Here is a 24629-nt window from a genome sequence, read left to right on the forward strand (position 1 = left end):
ATTTCCTTTCTTTTGTTCAACTGGACAATTTGTATTGATCTATCTATACTGATTTATATTGATCTATTGAACTATTAGTTTACTGAATTTTTAAAATCGTCTCTATTCTGTTGTTGAGTCCATCCAAACTGATTTTTTCACTTTGGTTTTATTTTTTATTTCTAAAACTTCAGTTTGGTTCTTTTTGTATCAAATGTTTCTCCAATGAGACTGTCCATCCATCTATTCATTTTGAGGGGTTTTGCTCTGACTTCTTGGCGCACGATTCTCAGTAGCTACTTCAGTGTCTCAACTCGACTGTGTCATCTCAGAGCTGTTGTCTCTTACTTTTCGTTGCTTCCCTTTGAAAGATATTGAGATTTTCCTAGGTCTTCAAATATCAAGTCACTGTGGATTGTATCCTGGAAAATTCGAGTATTATGGGATTACGGGTCTTCTTTAAATCCTATAGGAAATGTTGGGACCTCCCTGGTGGTCCAGTGCTTAAGAATCCACCTGCCAATGCAGGGGACATGGGTTTGGTCCCTGGAATGGGAAGATCCCACATGCCACAGGGTAGCTAAGTTCATGCGCCACAACTGCTGAGCCCGTGTTCGCCAACGAGAAAAGACGCTACAATGAGCAGCTCTCACACTGCAACTAGAGAGCAGCTCCCACTCGCCTCAACTAGAAAAAGCCCGTGCGCATCGATGAAGACCCAGTGGGGCCAAAAAGTAATTAATTTTAAATATATTGTTTTGTTTGTTTTAGCAGCAACGGGCCTGATTAGATGTAGGCTGCAAGTTCCTGCCTACCTTCTCTGGTATGACATCTGAGCAATGTCAGTTTATCTTTTAAAGCTGTGTAGTGCATTTCAGATCTGTTTGCTGTGTGTGCTAGTCTTGGACCTGGGATCAGTCTGGGACCGTGCTGCTCAGTTATAAAGTCCTCTGGTGCGTTGTTTAGGGGCAGCTATGCTTCCCTGGTTGCTCAGCTGGTAAAGAATTTGCCTGCAATGCAGGCCAAAAAGCAATAAGATATATTTATACAGAGAGAAACCGAGAGTGGGAGAAAGAGGGATTTGCCATCATGCTATTAGGACCATGGTCCCTTTGGTCAGAGAGAAGGGCTCTCCTCCTCAAAGTTTAGACACCTGTCTGGCTGCCACTGCCCAACAGTCACTAGATTGCCTACGGTTGAGGGCAGGAGAAAATGGGAGAAAAATACAAATAAACAGAGGTTTTCTGTACTCTGACCAGTGGTGGTGGTGGTGGTAGTTTAGTGGCTAAGTCATGTCTGACTCTCTGTGACCCCACGGCTTCTCTGCCCATGGGATTTCCCAGGCAAGAATACTGGAGTGGGTTTCCATTTCCTTCTCCAGGGGATCTTCCTGACACAGGGATAGAACCTGGCTCTCTTGCATCGCAAGCAGATTCTTCACCGATGAGCCACCAGGGAAGCCCCCGTCTGACCAGCACAGGCTCTCTTTCCCAGTCCTCAGCCCAGAACTGGAGCACTTTTTTGAAGATGTGTTTTCTCTGTATCCCACGCACATTCTGGACTTCATATTGCTCTGAGCCCAGGCCTGGAGATACTAGAGGGGGAAAGAAAGGGGATACTACCCACCACTAGTTTGGTAGTATTTGGAGTTCTTTTTTCCTTCCCAAATCTTCCCACTTCTACTTATTTTCAGAGTCCTCAGAAGGCTGTTCCGTGCAGTGTGTCCAGGAATTCTGTTGCATTCAGTGGGAAGAAAACGCTGAAATACTCATCTTTATTTGACCAGAACCCAAACTCCACTAACCTGTTTTGATTCTCTGCATAGCACTTACTCAAAATTTTTTCAAAATTTATGTTTTTATTTATTTGGCTGCATTGTTGCAGCAGGGAGAATCTAGTTCCCTGATCAAGGATAGAACCCAAGCCGCCTGCATTGGGAGCTCGGAGTCTTAGCCTCTGGACAACCAGGGAAGTCCCACTCCCTCGTATTTTTGTTTATTGATTCATTTGCCTATTGCTTATCTCCCAACCTGCCCCTTCCTAAGATGTTAGCTTCAGAGAAGTCATGACTTTATTCATATTGAATATTTCTGGGCACAAAGCAAGCACTCAATAAAGGCTTTCAAATGACTGACCCTACCCTCTTGGTCAGAAAGACTTTGAAGACTACTGCTTCTCTCTCTTTTTTGGTCTCTTCTTCCTTAAACTGTCTCCTTGTGAGTAAGTTACCTTATACATTTTTCAGAAAAGATTTATTGGTTGCCCAACAGATACGGGGCAGGTCAGGAGAAAGCCAGAGATGCCTGGGGAAAGAACAGACACTGCACCCATTCCTCCTACTACAAATGTTAGAATAATCCATGCCAATTGGTTTTGACAACCAAGGAGACTTATTACCTTGGGTAGGTGAGAAGTTGAGGAAGTGTTGGCTTCAGGTGAGGCTTGATCCAGCAGCTAAACAACGCTACAGAGGACCTAGATCTTCTCTGTTTGTCGACCCTGCCTGTTGCTGTCATACCGCTGGCTTTCTTCTTGACCTCACTCGGCGCACCTCCCATAAGCACAGCTCTAGGCTCTGGATTTCTGGAAGTGAAATTGCTGCAGGGACACTCATGTCCCGCAGGCTCTGGCCTGTTCACTCAGACACAGTTGCATTGCAATGACTCTCTCAACCAGTCAAGGTCACTTCAACCTTCCAATGAGGGAGTTAGAATACACATGCCCAAAGGGTCAGGCTTGCGAGGAGGCTGTGGTTACTGCTGTCTGGGGCCATCTGGTTCCCAGAGCCCTTTTAGTCTGGGCAGGCACAGAATTCTTCAAGGTCAGAGGGCAGCTGGCAGGAAGAGGACAGACTCATGGGACAATTTTGGGGTCATCCAGAGAGCCCTGCCCGGTGAAGAGCTCAGAAAGCCTTGAGTCCTTTTTGTTATCGCCCCAAGTGGCCTCTTCAAAAGGACAAAGGTCTGCAAAGTTAATCTTCGTTGGCAAAGTCAGGCGCAAATGAGATTAAGGTTCAGACTGTCTCCAGAGCATGAGAAATGGACTGCATGTTAGCCGTGTTTCCAAAGTCCCGAGTTCAAACTGTCTCCCCCCAGTGATTTCTGATCCCCACCTCACACACTGTCTGCACCCCGACACACTCTCATTCAGTGTCGGCCACTGAGGCGTAAAATCCTACGCTTCCGTTTTCCTACCCGACACAGCACAGCCCTTCACTCACGGTTCATTTATCACTTCTCCCACTCCTCCCTGTCCAAATCTGAACGATTACTCAATTACTGCCTTCAAATGTCAGAATTTCAGAGGATGAGATGTCTGGATGGTATCACCAACTCAACAGACATGAGTGAGCAAACTCAGGGAGCGAGTGAAGGACAGGGAAGCCTGATGCGCTGCTGCAGTCCATGGGGTCGCAGAGTCGGGTACGACTTAGTGACTCAACAGCAATAATCAGAGAATTTCAGCCAGCAGTTCTGGCTCCTGTTATTAAATCCATGTATTCCTGAATTTCAGACAGCGAATGGTGGGAGTTCAGAGAGCGAGGGTTTCATTCAAACTGAGCAGACGGTGGTCCCCAACATGGGATGGTGGTGTTTGGAGAGCGAGGCTGCAGCTTAGAAGGATCACCTATGCTGACCCTTACTTAGCGCCTGTCGCAGGGCTCTTAACACCCCAGCTACAGGACTGCTGGGATTTTAATGTGTCAGCGACAACAGAAAGACACAGCGGGAGGCTCTCTGGCAGCCTGTGCCCTTCTTCACTTCTCACGCACGATCACTTCCACATTGTGCATAGTCAAGTCAGGACAGGGATCCCATTGGGGGCTGCTCCCACCACGTCGTCAGAGCCAAATGCTGGGCCTGGAGGGTAGTGTGTGCTGAGTCATTTCAGTCCTGTCCGACTCTCTGCAACCCATGCACTGGAGACCCCCAGGCTCCTCTGTCCATGGGATTCTCCAGGCAAGAATACTGGAGTGGGTTGCTAGTCTCTTCTCTAGGGGATCTTCCAGACCCATGGATTGAACCCAGGTCTCCTGCATTGCAGGCAGCTAGTAGCCGCTCAGCAAACACGGAGTGAATGATTGAATCTACAAATGAACAAACGGCCGATTGTAAACCTCAGACACGAGGTGTCTTGAGTCAGTAGGCTTCTGCCTCTGATTCTCGGCTTTGAAGAAACAGAACACAAAGCAGCTAGGTGACAGCCAGCTCTAGTCACTTCCACGCCCCGAATAAACCTCCCGACTTGGAGTGCTTCATGCCAGAGGAAGTGAGCGAGTTCACGGTGAAGGATGTCCTGTAGCACTGCGAACTGACAAAGCCCTGGGCTGGCAGCTGACACCTCCAGCGCCCACCCGGTTCCCTTGGGGTTACCCAGATGCTGACTGCCTTGGCCAGTCAAACCTGCTCCGTTTGTATGTGGTGTCACGTGTTTCAACCAGCCCCTGGTGAGTTGTCCTGGCCTCAATCTTAGACCATAAAACCCACTGGGACTGAGGTGGTACCTGCTCTGAGGTGCCCCACCCATCACCGTGCAGCCCAGGCGAGGGCATTGAAGTATTTCCCAGCACCTCCAGCAGACCCGTTGGACGTGACGCTCCATCTGTCATCTGAGGCTGGAGGTGGGGGCGGCGGGTCGCATCGTTTACAGTTTAAACCCTGCTCCCCCACAGCGTTTCTGATGCGGGGACTCGGCTCACAGGGCACCCTGCACTGGGTGTCCCTCCACCGTCCCCCCACCTGGGTTCACAGTTGAGTCGCTGTGTTGCCGAATCACACTCCTGGTCACAACCCCCCGCCCCAGGGCTCGTTTCCAGGATGTTTTTGGCTCCTTGACAACCTCTTCCTGTTTTGGAAGCTAAAAAGTGGCACTGGAAAGCCAGAGCGGTTTCATTGTTTTGTTCTCTTTTTTTAAGAATCCTCCGCCGACTGGAGCGAGAACTTCAGCCTCTCGCTGGCACAGCCGCCCTCGCCCCTGCGGAACAGGCACCTCCGCGCAGGCTGACCGCCCCTGAGTCTCGCTTCTGGGCCCAAGCCTTCCTGAAACTGTTTGCTCTCCTCTGTTTTTCTTATGTGTCAGAAACACTAAAGTTGGCTACATTCGTCAGTCATGACACATTTCAAATGAACACAGAAGACGGCCTGTGAAAACACCCTCTAAAGAAAGCTCCCTCTCTCTACGCTGTGCATTCATTGAAAGGAATTCACCGGCCATCATTTCTTTCATAAAACGCCCCACCTTTGACTGGATGCTAACAATAACCTAAATGATTAGAAAGATGAAAATGTGGCCATTAGGAATGAAAGATTCTATAGAAAAATGACCTTCACGATGGGGAGTGATGGGGTTTCATGTTCTTGCATATAATACAACAGGGGCCTAAGCTGAGACTACCGACAGGATGGGAAAACTCTGTACACCGCCTCCATTTGCAAAGGTGGGAGCCCCTTCTTGTCAGAGGAGCTGGGGAGGGTCATAGTCTCAGAGCGCGGCAGGCATAGCCTAGGGAACTGGAGAGGCAGCTCGTTATGTTAGACAGCTGAGTGGTGCCTGGACACGCTGCTTCCCACACACCACCGAGGGTGGGGTTGGGGGCTGGAGACATAGTGAAATCTCTTTTCCAAGGCCACATTCTCATGACATCTGTGCCCCTTTCACACGTGAACATCTGAGATGAAGGCCCAGATTGTTTCTCTTAAGGGTTTAGCAGAAGGAAATCACTGCAGATGGTGACTGCAGCCATGAAATTAAAAGACCCTTGCTCCCGGCAGAAAAGCTTTGACCAATCTAGACAGCATATTAAAAAGCAGAGACATTACTTTCCCGACAAAGGTCCGTCTAGTTGAAGCTACTCATGTATGCATGTGAGAGTTGGACCATAAAGAAAGTTGAACTGATGCTTTTGAACTGTGGTGTTGGAGAAGACTCTTGAGAGTCCCTTGGACTGCAAGGAGATCAAACAAGTCAATTGTAAAGGAAATCAACCGTGAATATTCATTGGAAGGACTGATGCTGAAGCTCCAGTACTTTGGCCACCTGATCGGAAGAACTGACTCATTGGAAAAGACCCTGATGCTGGTGAAAGGTTGTTGTTGAATCACGACACCGGGATTCTTGGCCCCGAAGGAGAAGAATTCAATCCGGGGCCAGAGACGAGGCTTGATCGCTCAGAGCTTTTGTGTAATAAAGTTTTATTAAAGTATAGAGGAGATAGAGAAAGCTTCTGACATAGGCATCAGAAGGGGGCAGAAACAGTACCCCCCTGCTAGTCTTCAGCTGGATGTTATAACTAGGTTATCTCTAGGTTTGAGAATAGTCACTAGCAGTCTGTCAGTGAAAGAAAGGAATGTCTTAAAACTCAGAATGGCACCAGGCCCCTCACCCATAAGATGCATTTTGGGATAATCTTGGCACCAAATGGTTCATCCTGGGCTATAAAATGATTAGCTTGAATCTTGAAGGAGGGCAGAGCACCATACAAATAGTTTCATTCACATAGATTAGAGAAACAGTATCTGAGTATAACATACTGGTTTGTCAAGTAGGTTCTGAGCCAAAAGGCGGAACCAACTTGAAGACAGAGTTTGGGGTAAATGTATAGTACATTTGGAGAAGGCAATGGCACCCCACTCCAGTCCTCTTGCCTGGAAAATCCCATGGGCAGAGGACCCTGGTAGGCTGCAGACCGTGGGGTCGCTAAGAGTCAGACACGACTGAGCGACTTCCCTTTCACTTTTCACTTTCATGCATTGGAGAAGGGAATGGCAACCCACTCCAGTGTTCTTGCCTGGAGAATCCTAGGGATGGGGGAGCCTGGTGGGCTGCTGTCTACGGGGGTCGTACAAAGTCGGACACGACTGAAGTGACTTAGCAGCAGCAGCAGCAGCAGCATAGTACATTAGCATAGCTTAAGATAAACATTTCCATAAGAAAAAGGCATTGGTTATCTCTAGGTTTGAGAATAGTTAACTTTAGGTGAAACCAGGTGTCATTATGGCAACACAGAATTTTAAGAGAAATCTCCTTTTAAATTTGTATAGAAAAGGAAAAAATATCGCTAGTTTGTTTCCTCCTGCCGCTTAAGAGAGATAAAAATGTCTGACACTTGCAGGCTACTTCCTCCGTTTGGAGACCCCTGGCCTTCCTGCCTGTTACCCTCTCACTGGGAAAGACTGAAGGCAGAAGGAGCGGATGACAGAGGATGAGACGGTTGGATGGTATCACCGACTCAATGGACTTGGGTTTAGGTAGACTCCAGCAGTTGGTGATGGACAGGGAGGCCTGGCATGCTGCAGTCCATGGGGTCACAAAGAGTCAGACATGACTGAGCGACTAAACTTAAGTGAGATGCAGCCCAGGAGTTTTGTAATACAATGGGGCTCTAAAAGTAACCCCTTCCTAGGACACTGCCCTGGTGGTTCAGTGGTTAAGACCGATGCAGGCGACCTGAGTTCGATCCCTGGCCAGGGAACTAAGGTCTCACACGCTGCGTGGTGCAGCCAAATAAAATAAAATAAGTAAATGCTTCCTTTAAGGCAGTACGTTTCAAGACAAGTTCCTCAGTCAGCACTCCGATAATTTAGATTAAACTCTAATTTGATTGTATTTTTCTTCCAACAGACTTCTCATGTTATATTTCACGTACAATTTTTAAATGTCTCCACTGAGGAGGGGAACGTCTTCGGTTGTAGAAAGTTATACTTGACGTCTCTATGCAGTGTATTAGCTGTGCCACTTACTACCTCTGACCTTAGGCAAATTACCAAATCTGCTTGGCCTGTCTCTTCAGCAGCAGTACTGATAACACTGGAAACCAGCACTGGCCCCCTATAGCACTTGTGAGCGGTAACCTCGTAAAAGAGGACGCCCACAGGAGGCGCCCAACAAATGCCAGCTGTACTGTTATCATTAACATGAAAGGCTTGGGACGATTCACCAGCAGTCACAGGATTATTTGAAAGGCAACAAAATCTTTGTTCTTCGACACAGAGGTAAGTCAGCACACTGTCCAAAGCCTGGAAGTGTTTTTGTTTGTTTGTTCTTTAATGAGCACTAATTATACGGACTTGAAAAAGGAAACCTGGATTTTGTTTTTATATCTAATTAGAATAAACCTGGGCTTCCCAGGTGGCTCAGGGGTGAAGAATCCGCCTGCCAATGCAGGAGATTCGGGTTTGATCCCTGGGTGGGGAAGACCCCCTGGAGGAGGAAATGGCAACCCACTCCAGTATTCCTGCCTGAAAAATCTCGTGAACAGAGGTGCCTGGTGGGTTACAGACCAGAGGGTTGGAAAAGAGTCGGACATGCCTGAGCCACTGAGCAAAAGAAAGCACGTTCAAATGTTAGACTCAAGTGAGTGATCAATGACACAGCTTGTTCAAACAGATTATCCTGATTTCCTCATTTCACAACGTACATTTTATTAGCAAAAATCACACGTGCGTGCGTGCTCAGTCACTTCTACTGTGTCCAACTCTTTGCAACTCCATGGACTGCAGCCTTCCAGGCTCCTCTGTCCATGGGATTTTTCAAGCAAGAATACTGGAGTGAGTTGCTATGCCCTCCTCCGGGGGATCGTCCCAATTCAGGGGTCAAACCCACATCTCCTGCATTGCAGGCGGATTCTTTATCACTGAGCCACCAGGGAATCCCCATTCTGGATTCTAGACACTTATCAGATACATTATTTGTAAATATCCTCTCCTATTCTGTGGATTATATTTTCGCTTTCTTGAATAATCATAAATTTGACTTTTGATAAAATCTTGCTTTCATACAGATGTATAGATGGAGTCAACTTAGATGTTAGTTGGTGTAACATATAGAAGGCTTCCCTGCTGGCTCAGGGGTAAAGAACCCGCCCGCCAATGCAGGAGATGCAGGTTCAATCCCTGGGTCAGGACGATCCCCTGGAGAAGGAAATGGCAACCCACTCCAGTATTCTTGCCTGGGAAATCTCATGGACAGAGGAGCCTGGTAGGTTACAGTCTTTCAGTTCAGTTCAGTTCAGTTCAGTCACTCAGTCATGTCCAACTCTTTGCAACCCCATGAATCGCAGCACGCCAGGCCTCCCTGTCCATCACCAACTCCCAGAGTTCACTCAAACTCATGTGCATCAAGTTGGTGATGCCATCCAGCCATCACATCCTCTGTTGTCCCCTTCTCCTCCTGCCCCCAATCCCTCCCAGCATCAAGGTCTTTTCCAATGAGTCAACTCTTCACATGAGGTGGCCAAAGTACTGGAGTTTCAGTCCGTGGGGTCACAAAAAGTCAGACATGACTTAGTGAGTAAATCACAACAAATTACATATAGAACGGATGGACAACAGGTCCTACAGTATAGCTCAAGGAACTGTATCCAGTATCCCACGATAAACTGTAAGGGGAAGGAATATTAAAAGAGAATGTATGTGCGTATGTGTGACTGAGTCACTTTGCTCTACAGAAGAAATTAACACAACATTGAAATCAATTGTACTTCCATTAACAAAAAGAAACAGACACAGAGAACAACGTGTTACCAGTGGGGAGAGGAAAACAGGGGTAGGAAAGATAGGGGTAGGCGATTAAGAGGTAAAGCTATTAAGTATAAAATAAACAGTGCAAGGGTATATTGTGCAGCACAGGGAATAGAGCCAGTATTTTACAAAGCTTTAAAGAGAACATAATTTTTAAAATTGTTCATCACTATGCTGTATACCTGAAACGTTCATATTTCACATCAACCATGTTGCTGTTGTTCCGCCACTAAGTTGTGCTTGACACTTTACGACCCCATGGATGGCAGCATGCCAGGCTTCCCTGTCCTTCACTGTCTCCCAGAGTTTGCTCAGACTCATGTCCATTCAGTCAGTGATGCTACCTAACCATCTCATCCTCGATATACTATACTCAACTGTACTCAATTTTAAAAGAAAAGTAGCAGTTGTTTTTTGAAAAAAAAAAAAAAAAATTCTCTTTAAACTTAAACAATATTACTTATAAAAACTTGTTTTATTGTACTGACACATATTCAAATTATCAGATAAATGTTTCCTATAGAATGTGGCCTGTACAGAAAAGCGACAGGGCCGTTAGTTCCGGTTTGGCCACGTGATGCAGGGCATCGTGGAGGGTCTATCAGGTTCAGCGGGGAGCTGAGGGTCAAAGGCCACTGCTGTCAGGCTAGGTTCTTTCTTCTTTCACCCAAGAAGTCATAGGTCTGCTCGGAAATGTCGAAAGGTTCATGGACCCCCTCTGGTGACAGCAGAACCTGGAGGGCGCCCTCATTTTCCTGGTTTTGCTTGAGGAAGTCGGCGATGCCCTTCCACCGGGCAGCCTCAGTCTCCTCCTCTGCCCATCTAGACGGGGGCAGGAGCGCAGAGCGCAGCAGGGGGAGCGCGCAGTCGTGGTAAACCAGCAGGAACGCCGCCTTCAGGAGCTCCCTGTCTCCCTGGGAAAACACCCGCAACAGCAGTCACTGCGAGCGGACCCAGGCTGTCACTTCTCAAGCGTTACATTCTAGGGCTTCTGCAAACTAGAAGCCGTCGAGGGAGGGGGTGGGATGGAGGTGCCAGGGATGCCTGGCAGGTAACGGGCTCTGAACCAGCTGTTCAGTCAGGACGTGGACACAGCAGGAGTCACCTCGGGGACAAACGAGAGGTTCTCTCTGAGGGTCTGAGAGGGACTCCTTGAAGCCAGGGCGCCCACCGAGCTCCACTGAGGATCTCGCACATTCCATCAAGGAGACTGGGGCACTGGAGTCTAATTCTGGGGATAAGGGTGCGGTTCCAGGTAAGACACAGTGCAAAGCCAGCTGAATCAGCTGAGGGTGTTACAGAAGGGCAGCAAGGGCCCTGCCTGAAATCCAGAGAAGGAGCCCAAGGAGTAAAGGGTGTGTCGTCAACCCCACCTCCCCCGGAACAGGAGCCAGGTGGCATCCCAAGGGCAGGCAGCCCAGCTCCACAGCTCAGGTGGGCACTGCAGGGAGGCAGGCGGTTTGCACTGAGATACGACCCCTCCAGGGGGAGCTAGAGAGGCCGCTTCTGCAGGCCCTAGGCCCAGCACCTGTCCACTACCGACCAAGAGCAGCATTAAAGCTGCCAATCTGGGTGGAATGGAAGCTCAAATGAGGATACAATATATACACCTTTGTTTTTCCTTTCAATTTTTAGTGTCTTTCTTTGTTCTCCCATGTTCCTTGAGGAAAAAGTCCAAAAACCATGGACCGTGGGCCCCATGCAGCTCACCTCCATCTCTTTTTATAAACAGTCTCGTAGAACCAGCCCTACTCGGGTGTTTCATACTGCCTGCAGCTGCCTTGCATTACAAAGGCAGAGCTGGGTATTTGAGACAGAGAGCATGTGGCCCGCAAAGCCAAAAATATTTACTCTCTGGCCCTTTACCAAAGGGTTGTCAGTCTTGGACTGGAGTAGTCAAGCCGCTGCACACTGATCGCTGCAAGTCAGTCTGGTAACGACACGCGCTGGGCCACGGACGCACAGTCACGCGCGCTCCCAGTGTGAGGTGCAGCGTATGCCGATTTTCCTTACTTTTCCACACCTGATGTGGACTTTGAGAGCTAGGGATCTTTTATCTTTTAATGAGAGTAATTTGATAGGCAGCTGGAACATTTTGGCTTAGGAACTTCCCCTCAATTCAATAAAACTCAGTGGTCTGACTCTCTCGGTAAATGTCACATTGCACTTGAAAATATGTGGGTTATTTTCAAAGATTTTTGGTATTGATTTCTAATATAATTCCACAGTTAGAAACATAAGAGAACAGAGTCTGTATGATTTCAATACCTTTAGACCATCACATTTTTGTACTTGCTTTATGTCTCTGGGTATGTTCCAGTGTCTCCTACAGTCTATGGGGAGCTGAATAGAATTTGTAGCCTACTGTTGTGGGAAAATTGTATACCTCTTAATTATGTTGAATCGGTTCATGGTGTTTTTCAGGTCTACTATATCCTTCTACTTTCCTGCATATTCATTCTATTAATTTTTGAGAGCTTGATAGTGAAAACACCAACTAAAAATCTTAATTTATCTACTTAAAAAAATAACTGTAATATACAGTGAAATTGTATGTAACTTTGCTCTATATTTCCAAGTTTCCTGTAAATGTCTTATCACACTTTCATAATTTAAAAAATAAAAAAGAAACAGAAAAAAAAAATCTCCCCAAGGAACATGGGAAAAGAAAAAGACACTAAAATCTGAAAGGAAAAAAAAAAGTGTGTCTGAAATAACTGTGTTGATCAAGTTTTTTTTTTAATGCTTAGAATCGATCACCCGTGCCCTTCTTGGAAGGAGTCTTTGGAACCATAATAACATGGTTGAACTGTCAACAGGGATGATGAGTATAGCTACTCCAGCTAAAGAAAATGTGTGATTAGGCCGTGTAGTGAACACGGAGCACGGAACTGTGAAGTTCGGGGCAGACCGTCACGTTACCTTCTCTGATCTTTTTAACGTACTCTCTTTCTCAGCCCAGGAACTCTAAAAAGCAAACAGAAGTACTAGATTAATCTGAGTATTCACAGGTCTTTGCCACATCTCTGTAAGTAAGCTTAAATCAGGGTTAAACACGATGTATAGGACCGGCACAGGTAAGAAGTGGGTCTCTAGTGAGGCATCAAGTCCTAAGGACCCAGAACCAGATGGAGTAGGCCGGACGGATCAGCAAGCGATCCTTCACAAGCTACAAGTCAGAACTAACTTAACACGTTTCCCTGGTGGCTCAGTGATAACAAATACGCCTGCCAACACAGGCGTGCAGGAGACAGGGGTCCAATCCCTGCTGCGGGAGGATCCCACGTGCCCAGACCCACTGAGCCTGCGCACCACAGCTCCTGAGCCTGTGTCTGCAGCCCAGGAGCCGCAGCCACTGAAACCCGTGCACCCGGAGCCTGTGCTCGGCAGCAGAGCCGCCACTGCCGCGAGGAGCTCAGGCGTTAGAGGGTGCTGCGGTCAGAGAACAGCCCCTGCGCACGGCGGCTAGAGGAAAGCCCATGCAAGCAACCCGCCCAGCCAAAAATAAACAAGTAGGCAAAATGAAAAACTAAGAACAGAATCGGTGAAACGCTAACACGTCCATACAAGCTGCACCAACGTAGCACTTGAACAGGAAGATATCATTAAGCTTTTAAGGTGAGACAGTCAGAAAACAGAAGACTCTGCCAAATACCACACTTTTGTACAACTGTATCTGCTGAGGTGAGGAAATGGCCAGGGAGAGACAGAATGAAGGGCAGGCTCCCCTGGGGGCTCAGACAGTAAAGAATCCCCTGCAGTGCAGGAGACGGGGGCTCCATCCCTGGGTCAGAAAGATCCCCTGGAGAAGGGAATGGCCACCCACTCCAGTATTCTTGCCTGGAGAATTCCATGGCCTGAGGAGCCTGGCGGGCTGCAGTCCACGGGGTCGCAAAGAGTCAGACACGGCTGAGTGACTAACACTTTCACTTTCACTTGCAAGTAAATATTTCTAATCTGTGCACAAAGTTTCAGAAAAGTGTCTTTAAAGAAATAAAACACCCGGAGTTCAACTAGCCCCATGAAAGGATGAAATGAAGACCTTCTGGGGCCCAGCAGGCCTCCACCATGACACACACTACCCACCCTGAGTGCATCCATTATGTCTGACTCCTCCAAGAGCTTGGGGAAGGTGGCCAGCACTGGATTACTAATTAAATCTGAAATACAAAAGAACGGGAAGGATTTTATATAAGCTTCATCCAACGCAACTTATGGCAATAGACATACAAATATTCATTCAGATTGAAATTACTGTGCCAGATGATTTGCTGATTACACACTCTACCCACTTCAACCTCTTGGGGGGCTGGAAGCTGTCCCCTCCTCATCCCCACCTGTCTCCACATCCACACCCCGGGGGTTCTGAAATGAGTCTGGTATCAAGTAGAGCCTTCAGGATGGGAGTAAGGTGGCTCTGAACAGAGTAAGACTGGAAAATCCTGATTTTCTGTGTTTTTTTTCCCTACCGCCCTTTCTCCTCCTGAAGTGTGGTGTGGTAAGAGGAATCTTCCAATTACAAGGCACCCATGCTCTTGGAAGGCTGAGCGGGAACCAGGAGGCACCAAGGTAAAGGTGGCAGAGGGCGGGCAGGTCAGGCCTGACTCCAGTTCCCCGTTGCTTGGGGAGGACCTCAGCCTGGGGCCAACAGACGGTGCTGGTGACGTTGAAAGGACTCGGGAGATGGCCATGTGCCTACATACTATACAGGAGAATACTGATATTTCACAGTCCATAAGGGTGCGTGCCAAGATGCACACCAGGAAGGACATGCACGCCCAGAAGGCCACGCACGCCAGGAAGGACACGCCACCAACGGCCAGGGCAGTGGCTTCAACACTCGTGTGTTCTCAGTTGAGAAAAATCCTTCCTCTAGGTCTTACTAGGCTTATTCGGATGCTCAGATCCAAGTAAAGTCAACAATTTTGAGTAGCCTTCTTACCTATTAAAAAACCTATAAGCCTTATCCTCTTTAAGGTGTCATGTCATTCAGGAAGTTTTTCTAGAGGCACCAAAACAAATTCAAAGGCGTGTGGTGACCGAAAGGCTTAAACTGTGCCTCCTTCAGAGTTAAAATTATTCCTTGAGGAATGCTGGTGCTTCTCTGAGTCCCATTTCTCCTTGCCTACCCAGGTAGTGCGTCTCCAGGAGAGAACGCGTGTCTAAGCGCGAGCTTCGTTTGTCCACGAGTGCTAAGCCACCCTGGGGTTCTCTCTCCTTACTCTCTTCCGGCCACACTGGCCTGCTTTCAGTCTCGACTCCTCCAGTGCACTCAGCACTTTCTTGCCTTGGGCCTTCAGACGTGCTGGTCTTTCTAGCCAGAAGGGACCCAAGCCCACCCATGTCCCCTGTATGTCTCACTCCTGTCTCAGGCCTTGTCTTACATAGTCCTTGCTTGGAAAAGCCTTCCTCCATCCCACACATTAATTCAGGTTTTCCTAGCGTACGCTCTTGTTGTGTATTTCCCTTCAGAACATTTAAGGTTAAAAAGGATTATTCACATAGTTTTGTGTTTGAAGTTTGTGGCTCCACCAGGATAAGGATGACAGTGCCTGTCTCATTCACGACAGGGCCCTGGTGTATAGTACCCACTCAATAAAGAATATCCAATAAAACGAAACGTTTTTAGAGGCAATTCTTACAACACGTGCCAATCTCTGACCAACTTCAATCATGTATGACAACTCACTGATTTTTTTTTAAGTTACTTTTTAACATTTTACTGGGGAAGAGTTTCAAGCTGATGGAAAAAGCTGCAATATAGAACCCTTGAATACCTCTCACTTGGTCTCACCAATTTTACTGATGTTTAAACTTCTTGCATTAAAACCAGTTATCTGGGGGTAATTTGTTCTCTTCCCCAAAAGAGGACATGTATACCAAACACCCAGTAAAAACATTACTAAAGACATTAAGGGAAAGACATGATTATATATGAAATCTGGATCTCAAGTCTCCAGAATTTAAGCTGTGAAAAGCGAATATGGTAAAGAACAGAACACACACTGAACGCTGGGCGCACGCTGAGCAGAAGACTCAGCATATGAAGCCACTGGCGGCCCCTGGTGCTCTCCTGAATATTTCACCCCAGCTGTCACCATCAGAAGCAGAAGACACAGGCTGGCAGAGGCCACGGTCACTCAGGGCATGGGGCACTGTTACAAGGAGGGGAACGCCAAAGACGTCTCACCTGCACTGTTCAGGCTCATCCTGTCTTTCAGGAGAACATCTCCAAGGATCTGGCGATAAAATATCAACAAATGGACGCAGCACATGCTTCCGATTAATGTTTCTGGTAGCAGACTATTAAAGAAGAAAGAACACATTGTTTAATGTACTCATTAAACAATCCCCTATGATCCAACCTAGGGTGCTGAAGCTGAAGCTCCAATACTTTGGCCACCTGACACAAAGAACTGACTCACTGGAAAAGACCCTGATGCTGGGAAAGGTTGAAGGCAGGAGGAGAAGGGGAAGACAGAGGATGAGATGGCTGGAGGCATCACCAGGTCGATGGACATGAATTTGAGCAGGCTCTCGGAGTTGGTGATGGACAGGGAAGCCGGGTGTGCTGCAGTCCATGGGATCACAAACAGTCAGACATGACTGAGCGACTGGACGTGACTGAACTGAACTGACTGTGCTTTTTAAATGTATACTCATCACTCTAATGAAGAGTACTGAGTTTGGCTTAATTATTGAAAAGAATGTTAAGGAAAATGTCCCTAATGTTAAGTATAAGCTAATGTTATATAAATTAACTATAACATTAACTATAAGTTGGCCATGTTAAACTTCAAAAATCTTCTATTTTATGTAGATACTTTCAAGCCACAACTTTGAGTTACACTTTCTGTTCCACGTTTGCATATACATCCATGTCAAATGTCAAATAAAAAATAAAAGTCATCAATTAGAAAGAACGGGACTAGTCAGCTGCAAGTTTTAACAAAGCCATCTTGCCACCCCCACCCAATGCGATGAATGCAGAGGAAACATGAGTTCCGGCTTTTTGCAGTGCTGGGTGGAACAGGGGAGGGTGCGACAGATCAGACTGAGTTCTCACTTAGCTACTTCCAAGCTATGTGCTTTGGAGTTAATTTTATCCTTGAGTTTTGGTTTCTTCATTTGTAGAATACAGACAGTCATACCTGCATTTCAGGTTACTAAAAAGATTAAAATGAGGTAAATGTGGAAAGCTTAAGGGAATGCCTGGTACATAGTAAGTGTTCGAGAACAAAAAACTTTCAATATTGAAGGTAAGTTGACATCAGTTTAAAATAGACCGTAAGAACTTTAGGATGCTGTATGTAATTTTCATGGTAACCACAAAGAAAAAAAATCTATACACAAAAGGTAATGAAAAGGGATCACTGTGAAAAAATCAATTAAAAACAAAAGATGGCAGTAAGGGAGGAAAAGAGGGACAAGAAGAAAAAACTTAAGGTGTACAGAAAATGGATAACAAAATGCAGTTGAGTCCTTCCCCATTAGCAATTACTTTAAATGTAAGTGGGCTAAACTCCTCAGTCCAGAGACACAGATTGGCAGAACAGATTTTTTTAAAAGCAGGATCCAACTGTATTCTATCTACAAGAGACCCACTTTAGATGTAAGGACATCCATAGGTTGAAAGTAAAAGGACAGTTAAAGATACTCCGTGCAAATAGTAAACAAAGAGAGAAGATACACTGCTCAGATATACTGATATCAGACAAAACAGACTTTAAAACCAAAAAGCTGTTACAACAGACAATGAAAGATGTTATATGAAGGTAAGAGGGCCAATTCATTAAGAAAACATAGCAATTACAACCGTATACAATAAACATCAGAGCTCCTAGATATATGCCGTGACCACCGACAGGAGTGGAGAGAGAAAAAGACCGCAGTCACAGAGGAGACCTCAGGACTCCACCTCCAATAAGGGGCAGGACAGCCAGCGCGCATGCTGCATCGCTGCAGGCGTGTCGGACTCTGTGAGACCTTGGGGACTGCAGCCTGCCAGGCTTCTCCTGCCTGGAGGACAGCCAGACAGATCAGTAGGGAAAGGGAGCCTGCACGAGCTGCAGACCAACTGTAACGGACAGGCATGCGCAGAACACTGCTCGGTAGCAGAATACACATTTTCCTCAAGTGATCAAGGAACATTCTGCAAGACAGCCATATGCTGGGCACAAAATAAGTCCTAACAATTTAAAAGACAAATTATATAAAGTAGGCTTTCTTTTTTGCCTCCAAAGTATCTTTTCTGATCTCAGTGGAATGAAGGCAGAAATCAACAGCAGAAGGAAAACTGGAAAATTCACAGCTATGTGGATATTAAACCTGGAGCCTGGGGCTTCTCTGCTGGTCCAGTGACTGAGAGTCTGTCTTGCAATGTAGGGAATGTGGGTTCAATGCCTGGTCAGGGAACTAAGACCCCACATACCGAGGAGCAACTAAGCCCACGTGCCACAACTACTGGAGCCTGGGCCACAACTGGGGGGCCCACAGAGACCCCAGATGACAACGAAGATGCTGCAAGCATGACAGAGCCGAAGGGGCAATCTCAAAGCCAGACACCTGCTGCACACTAGGCTCTCAGTGGGGACATTGAGCACCGGAGGCAACCTTAGCAGACACTCAGGAAGACGTCCTGAGTCACTCCAAACATACATTTTCTAAGTGTTATTTTTAGAAACACACGAACTCTGTCACTAAGCATGAAGAATGACCACAGAAGAAATCTCAAAAACCTGGCAAACAATGTGCTCTCTTCAAAGGGGAAGACGTCTTTGAGCTAAGAAAAACCACTTCACGTTACAGAGCAGATCTTACTTTCAGAAATTAATCCTTTATTCTAATTTCTAGGATGAGAATTTTAGAAGGGAAAGTTAATCACACAGGTAACATCCAGGCTTCCAGCCAGTTGGAAGAGAACAGAATGAATGTGACCCCCACGGGGAGTTTCACATAATTTAGATAAGAAATCTTGACCACTCCGTAACCCTTGCATTTCTAGAAATCTCAAAAATGCAAGATAGATTCTCTTACCACACTTAAATTCATACACCACATTTGGTACACAGAGTCAGAAGTCATCTTTTTCCAACCCTGCTAAAATTCTGATCTTGTATATACCCGACCTAGATTTCAAGGACTGGCTGCAGAAGAACATGGCAGCTGCCTCGATGCCACCACATGCCTTCTTGTTTTCACGCTGTGATTCCCAAGGCTTGTCCTACCCCCCACCCTCTGCTCTGTGGCTCATGCGGGCAGTGTTTCAGATGCATGCCCAAACTCGTCTCATGCTGAAAAACAGCCATTAATTCTGCGAGGGGAAGGGGTGGAACCTTCCTTCCACTCTCCCCTCCCCTTCTCTCCCAGACCAGCCCGCTCCATCTGGCAGGCGCCGCAGCCAGCCTGTAGGAGAGGCCTTCAGCGCCCACTGTGTGGGCACTCCTTTCCTTCTGGCACCTCACCATGACACAAAGCAATGCTGCTGGCTCTTTATCAGAGTTTCCTTTAGGGAAATTCTTTGATTTTTCCCAAACCCAAGATGGCCAGAAAGCTCTAAGCTGAAGAAGTAAAGATATACCTTTCTGACCTCACACACAGACCAGCAGAAGTACAATAAACATGATAACAGGCCCCGGGCAAGTAACTTCCTGGTGCTTCCCTGGGGGCTCAGATGGTAAAGAATCTGCCTGCAGTGCAGGAGACCTGAGTTTGATCCCTGGGTCAGGAAGATCTGCTGGAGAAGGGCATGGCAACCCACTCCAGTATTCTTGCCTGGAGAACTCCATGGACAGAGGAGCCTGGCGGGCTTCAGTCCACGTGGCTGCAAATAGTTGGATATGACTGAGCAACTAACACACACAAGTGACACTACTATTTCCTTCATTTTTAGCAACAATACAATGGAAGTAAAGGAGAAAAAAAAGATGAGATACATCAAACAGGCAAAGGAAAATAAATTTATAGCAAATTTATACCCAGGCACATAGTCTACTCCCATAGACCAGGGTTTCTCAGGATTCAGAACCCTCGCACTGGGAGCCTGGGTCTAAATTTAGGGCTTTCCCTCATCAGGAGTTTAAAAACATGCCTTTGGTTTAGGATTTGACATGTACACATGGCTGTGTTTAAAATGGATAACCAACAAGGACTTACTGTAAAAAAAAAAAAATTAAAAAGTGATTTAAAAAATTAAAAGGCATAAAGCAGAGAGAGAGAGAGAAAAAGCATGCATTTGGTCAAATCGTATCAAGTTACATCCCATCAAAAAACAGCTCCAGAATCAGAAAGCCAAGTCTTGGTGAAAGGCAAGGATCGGCTTGCTCCCTCTTTTGTCTCAGCTGAGGGTGTACACAATCACAGCTGCCTCTGTAAAAGGAGATCCAGGCCCAGGATTCCGGTGCCGCTTCTCTGGTCAAGAAAATGAGTCCCGGCCTTCTCCGGTGGCTCAGTGGTGAAGAATCCGCCTGCCAACGCGGGCGACATGGGTTCTGGGAGGATCCCACGTGCAGCGGGGCAACTGAGCCTGGCTGCCACTACTGAGCTGTGCTCTAGAGCCCCGAAACCACGTCTGCTGAGCCCACGCCCCAGAGCCCTTGCTCTGCAACAAGAAAAGCCATAGCAATGAGCAGCCCAGGCACTGCGACTAGAGAAGAGAAAGCCCGTGCGCAGCAATGACGAGCCCGCGCAGCCAAAACCAGCCAAACAAACAAGACGGGTCCACATCGGCTCACCTGCCCCTGACCCAGGGAACACTGCTGGCTGGTGAGAGGGCAGGATGAAGCTGGCCCGCGAGGCTACTGGGGAACCTGGGCACTGATGCAGATGATAACTGGGCTTCCTGCCCTTGGCTCTACCCACATTGGTGTATGGCCCTTGGCATACTCCAAAAGAGTCCCTGTCCTTTCTGTTTCAGGCAGAGAAATCTGACTAAACAAAGATGGAGGTGTTTTTTTTTTTTGCAAGAATACTGCAGCGGATTGCCATGCCCTCCTCCAGGGCATCTTCCCGAGCCAGGGGCAGAATCCAAATCTCCAGCATCTCCTGCATGGCAGCCAGATTCTTTACCGCTCAGCCACTGGGGAAGCCCCGCTGGTAACATTAATGCCTTCTTTTTCCACCCACTATGAGAGGCAGGTCAGGGAGAGGAGACTGAGCAGGGTTAGCCCCACCTCAAGGTCCACCTCCAGGGCGCACCTGAACCCAGCCTCTCACCTTGAACCCACAGCACAGCCCTTGCACCATAGCCCATGGCTCTGCAGCAAGGCCCGGGCCTCTGGCTTCTCCGTGCCCACGGCCTGTCTCTGGGACAGACTGCCTGAGGCCACAGTCCTACTGACAGGTCCCAAGGCCCACATGGGACACTACAAGGAGTGCACGTTTCTGGATCATGCAAGTCAGTCAGTCAGTCAGTAAGTTCAGTCGCTTAGTCGTGTCTGACTCTTTGTGATGCTGAACCACAGCGTGCCAGGCTTCCCTATCCATCACCAACTCCCCGAGTTCACTTAAACGCATGTCCATTGAGCCAGTGATGCCATCCAACCATCTCATCCTCTGTTGTCCCCTTCTCCTCCTGCCTCCAATCCCTCCCAGAATCAGGCTCTTTTCAAATGAATCAGCTCTTCACATCAGGTGGCCAAAGTATTGGATTTAAGCTTCAGCATCAGTCCTTCCAATTAACATTCAGGACTGATTTCCTTAAGGATGAACTGGTTGGATCTCCTTGCAGTCCAAGGGACTCTCAAAAGTCTTCTCCAACACCGCAGTTCAAAAGCATCAATTTTTCGGTGCTCAGCTTTCTTTATAGTCCAACTCTCACATCCATACATGACCACTGGAAAAACCACAGCCTTGACTAGATGGACCTTTGTTGGCAAAGTAATGTCTCTGCTTTTTAATATACAGTCTAGGTTGGTCGTAACTTTTTTTCCAAGGAGTAAGCATCTTTTAATTTCATGCTGCAATCACCATCTGCAGTAATTTTGGAGTGCAAGAAAGTAAAGTCTGACACTTGCCGGGAGCCAGCATGAGGAACTCCGCCCATGGCAAAGGTCATGAGGAAGGAGGCTTCGGCGTACGCAAAGGCGGGATCGAGCCTCAGGAGACCCCCGTTCCCGAGCATCTACCCCCCAAACCAGAGTGCCTACTTTACTATTTTATGCTCTCACGTACACCTCTGACTTTACGGGGGGGCTGTTCCCCACCGGTTCTCTCGGAGAAGGAGTAAACTTGCAGCTTCAGTCAATAAAAATTCCTGGGCGTGACAAGAGTGTTTCGACTTACGAACTCCTCTGAAGGTTACCTAGCCTGCCTGTACAGGTTCGTCCGGCCACATGTGATTGTTTACAGCCTCCCACCCGTGAGAGGCACGAGATATTTTAGACTTACTAAAGGCAGATTCTTTTAGGAAGTTAGAAATTATTAGTATAGTGGGTTGATTAGGAATTATATTGGTAAAGGGTTTTTCATTTGTGGTGCCAATAATTGCCACTAAGTCTCCATATTCCCTGCCCTGGGTGGGACAAGGGTATCTCAGGTCAAACTTCTCTGCTGGCAGACTAGTTTGTGTGACATGATTATCCACACTCCTGCCACTACACACATGATTGTTTACTACCTCTCAACCATAAACAGCACAGAGAGTTTGGAGTACTTTGAAAATCTTAATTAGCATAGGGCTTTTCTCATTATTGAGTCAATGATTGCCGCCAGGCCTCCATATCCTTAGGCACCTGTATTAATGTATTTGGAATACAGAAAAGGAAATATAGTAGGTTTTGATGTTAGCAATACTAGACTTTTTGAGTTAATGAGTTTTCTCTTTTGTTATAGACCACTGTACTTTGTTATAAATCACTGTGTCCTTGCTATGTAAAAATGTAACTTTATCACTATCTTAAGACTAAATAGATCTTAAGGGGAACATTGGTGAAGGGTTTTCATTTACTGGGCCAATGTTTGCTGCTAAATCTCCATATTCCCTGCCCTTATAATGAATATAACTAGCATATAGGAGAAATAAGTATTAACCTTTAAGATTAATCATGTTAACCTTAGGTTACATAAATTCCTTTCTTAGTTGTAACCCACTACACCCTCACCCTATAGGAATGCAACTTTATCTGGTACCTTCAGAGGGTGGCGCCTGGTTTAAGAAAAAACACCCTTGGAAAAAATAAGTTTTCTGGTTAACTGACCGTTATCATAAAGAAAGGGTCATAAAATATAAGCAGGCCTCATGGCCAGAAGATGATGTAAAACCCCTAAGACCTTTTTTTATACATTTATGTGAAGCACCTGATTTTGATAAAGGTCAGGACTGCTGACCCCCCTGTGACTTTAAAATTTCCATTTGTCTCTATGTGTAACACAGGGTATATAAGCAAACCTAAAAAATAAAGAAATCGGATCAGTTTCTGGAAAGACTGATTCCCCCATGTCATTCTTTCTTTCCCCTTCTGGCTGAATTCCCATCTGGAGCGTGGGTGCTCGCCACGTCTACTTACTTGCCCTGGCTTCTAAGATCCATGAGAGAGGGAGCCCAAGGCGGGGCCCCCTCCGATATTCAAAGGGGAGCCGGTGGCCCAACGTAGATGGCGCAAATTCCTTGTTTTGGAGTTTTATTGGTATCCCACGTAAACCAAGTTATTCAGCCTCTTTTTCTCCACTAATATTTCCTACTACACTATCCGTTTCTAATCTCTCTATATATCTGTAATTAAATAAGTTTTTCCCCAGGACGCTGATTCCATCTCCCCTTCGAATTACCCTGGATCCACTGGGGCTGGACCCCGGCAGACACTGTTTCCACTGTTACCCCATCTATTTTCCATGAAGTGATGGGACCAGATGCCATGATCTTCGTTTTCTGAATGTTGAGCCTTAAGCCAACTTTTTCACTCTCCTCTTTCACTTTCATCAAGAGGCTCTTTAGCTCCTCTTCACTTTCTGCCATAAGGGTGGTGTCATCTGCATATCTGAGGTTAGTGATATTTCTCCCAGCAATCTTGATTCCAGCTTGTGCTTCATCCAGCCGAGCATTTCTCATGATGTACTCTGCATATAAGTTAAATAAGCAGGGTGACAATATACAGCCTTGACGTACTCCTTTTCCTATTTGGAACCAGTCTGTTGTTCCATGTCCAGTTCTAACTGTTGCTTCCTGACCTGCATATAGTGTCCTCAAGAGGCAGGTCAGGTGGTCTGGTATTCCCATCTCTTTCAGGACTTTCCACAGTTTATTGTGAGCCACACACTCAAAGGCTTTGGCATAGTCAATAAAGCAGAAATAGATGTTTTTCTGGAACTCTCTTGCTTTTTCCATGATCCAGCAGATGTTGGCAATTTGATCTCCAGTTCCTCTGCCTTTTCTAAAACCAGCTTGAACATCAGGAAGTTCACAGTTCATGTATTGCTGAAGCCTGGCTTGGAGAATTTTAAGCATTACTTTACTAGCATGTGAGATGAGTGCAATTGTGTGGTAATTTGAGCATTCTTTGGCATTGTCTTTCTTTGGGATTAGAATGAAAACTGACCTTTTCCAGTCCTGTGGCCACTGCTGAGTTTTCCAAATTTGCTGGCATATTGAGTGCAGCACCGTCCCAGCATCATCTTTTAGGATTTGAAATAGCTCAACTGGAATTCCATCACCTCCACTAGCTTTGTTCATAGTGATGCTTCCTAAGGCCCACTTGACTTCACATTCCAGGATGTCTGGCTCTAGGTGAGTGATCTCACCATTGTGATTATCTGGGTCATGAAGATCTTTTTTGTACAGTTGTTCTGTGTATTCTTGCCACCTCTTCTTAATATCTTCTGCAGTTAGGTCCATACCATTTCTGTCCTTTACTGAGCCCGTCTTTGCATGAAGTGTTCCCTTGGTATCTCTGATCCCTTGGTGTCCCTTGGATCCTCAAAGTGGAGCCCAGTTCATGATGGTCCTCAGGGCTCTCTCTGGGCTCTGAGAGGAGAGTGGCGTGCACACAGAGATGAGACAAGGGAGGCCAGGGACCACAGGTGGCAGGGCAGAGCTTTTACACCAGCAGGAAGACCTCTACCTTGAAATAACTTCACAAACATTTTTTGGATGCCTACTATGTTCTGCAACCAACAAGGGCCTCTATTCCTGAGGTC

The 24629-nt window shown here is 46.7% G+C and overlaps 1 protein-coding gene across 3 annotated transcripts in view; it reads right to left on the minus strand.

The window, feature by feature from the left end:
- Nucleotides 1-10075: 10075 nt before the first annotated feature.
- NPHP1 (nephrocystin 1) overlaps nucleotides 10076-24629 on the minus strand; it is a 64754-nt gene continuing 50200 nt past the window's right edge. For all 3 annotated transcript variants that reach the window (XM_068972822.1, XM_068972814.1, XM_068972806.1), the window contains 4 exons: nucleotides 15688-15800; nucleotides 13584-13657; nucleotides 12420-12464; nucleotides 10076-10411 (listed from right to left, as the gene is read on the minus strand). In XM_068972822.1, coding sequence (XP_068828923.1) covers nucleotides 10139-10411; nucleotides 12420-12464; nucleotides 13584-13657; nucleotides 15688-15800 — 505 coding nt within the window. In that variant the 3' untranslated portion in view covers nucleotides 10076-10138. The remainder of the gene's footprint in view (nucleotides 10412-12419; nucleotides 12465-13583; nucleotides 13658-15687; nucleotides 15801-24629) is intronic.

The sequence above is a fragment of the Capricornis sumatraensis genome, chromosome 1 (genome assembly GCF_032405125.1).
Source record: "Capricornis sumatraensis isolate serow.1 chromosome 1, serow.2, whole genome shotgun sequence".
Classification (NCBI taxonomy): Eukaryota; Metazoa; Chordata; class Mammalia; order Artiodactyla; family Bovidae; genus Capricornis; species Capricornis sumatraensis.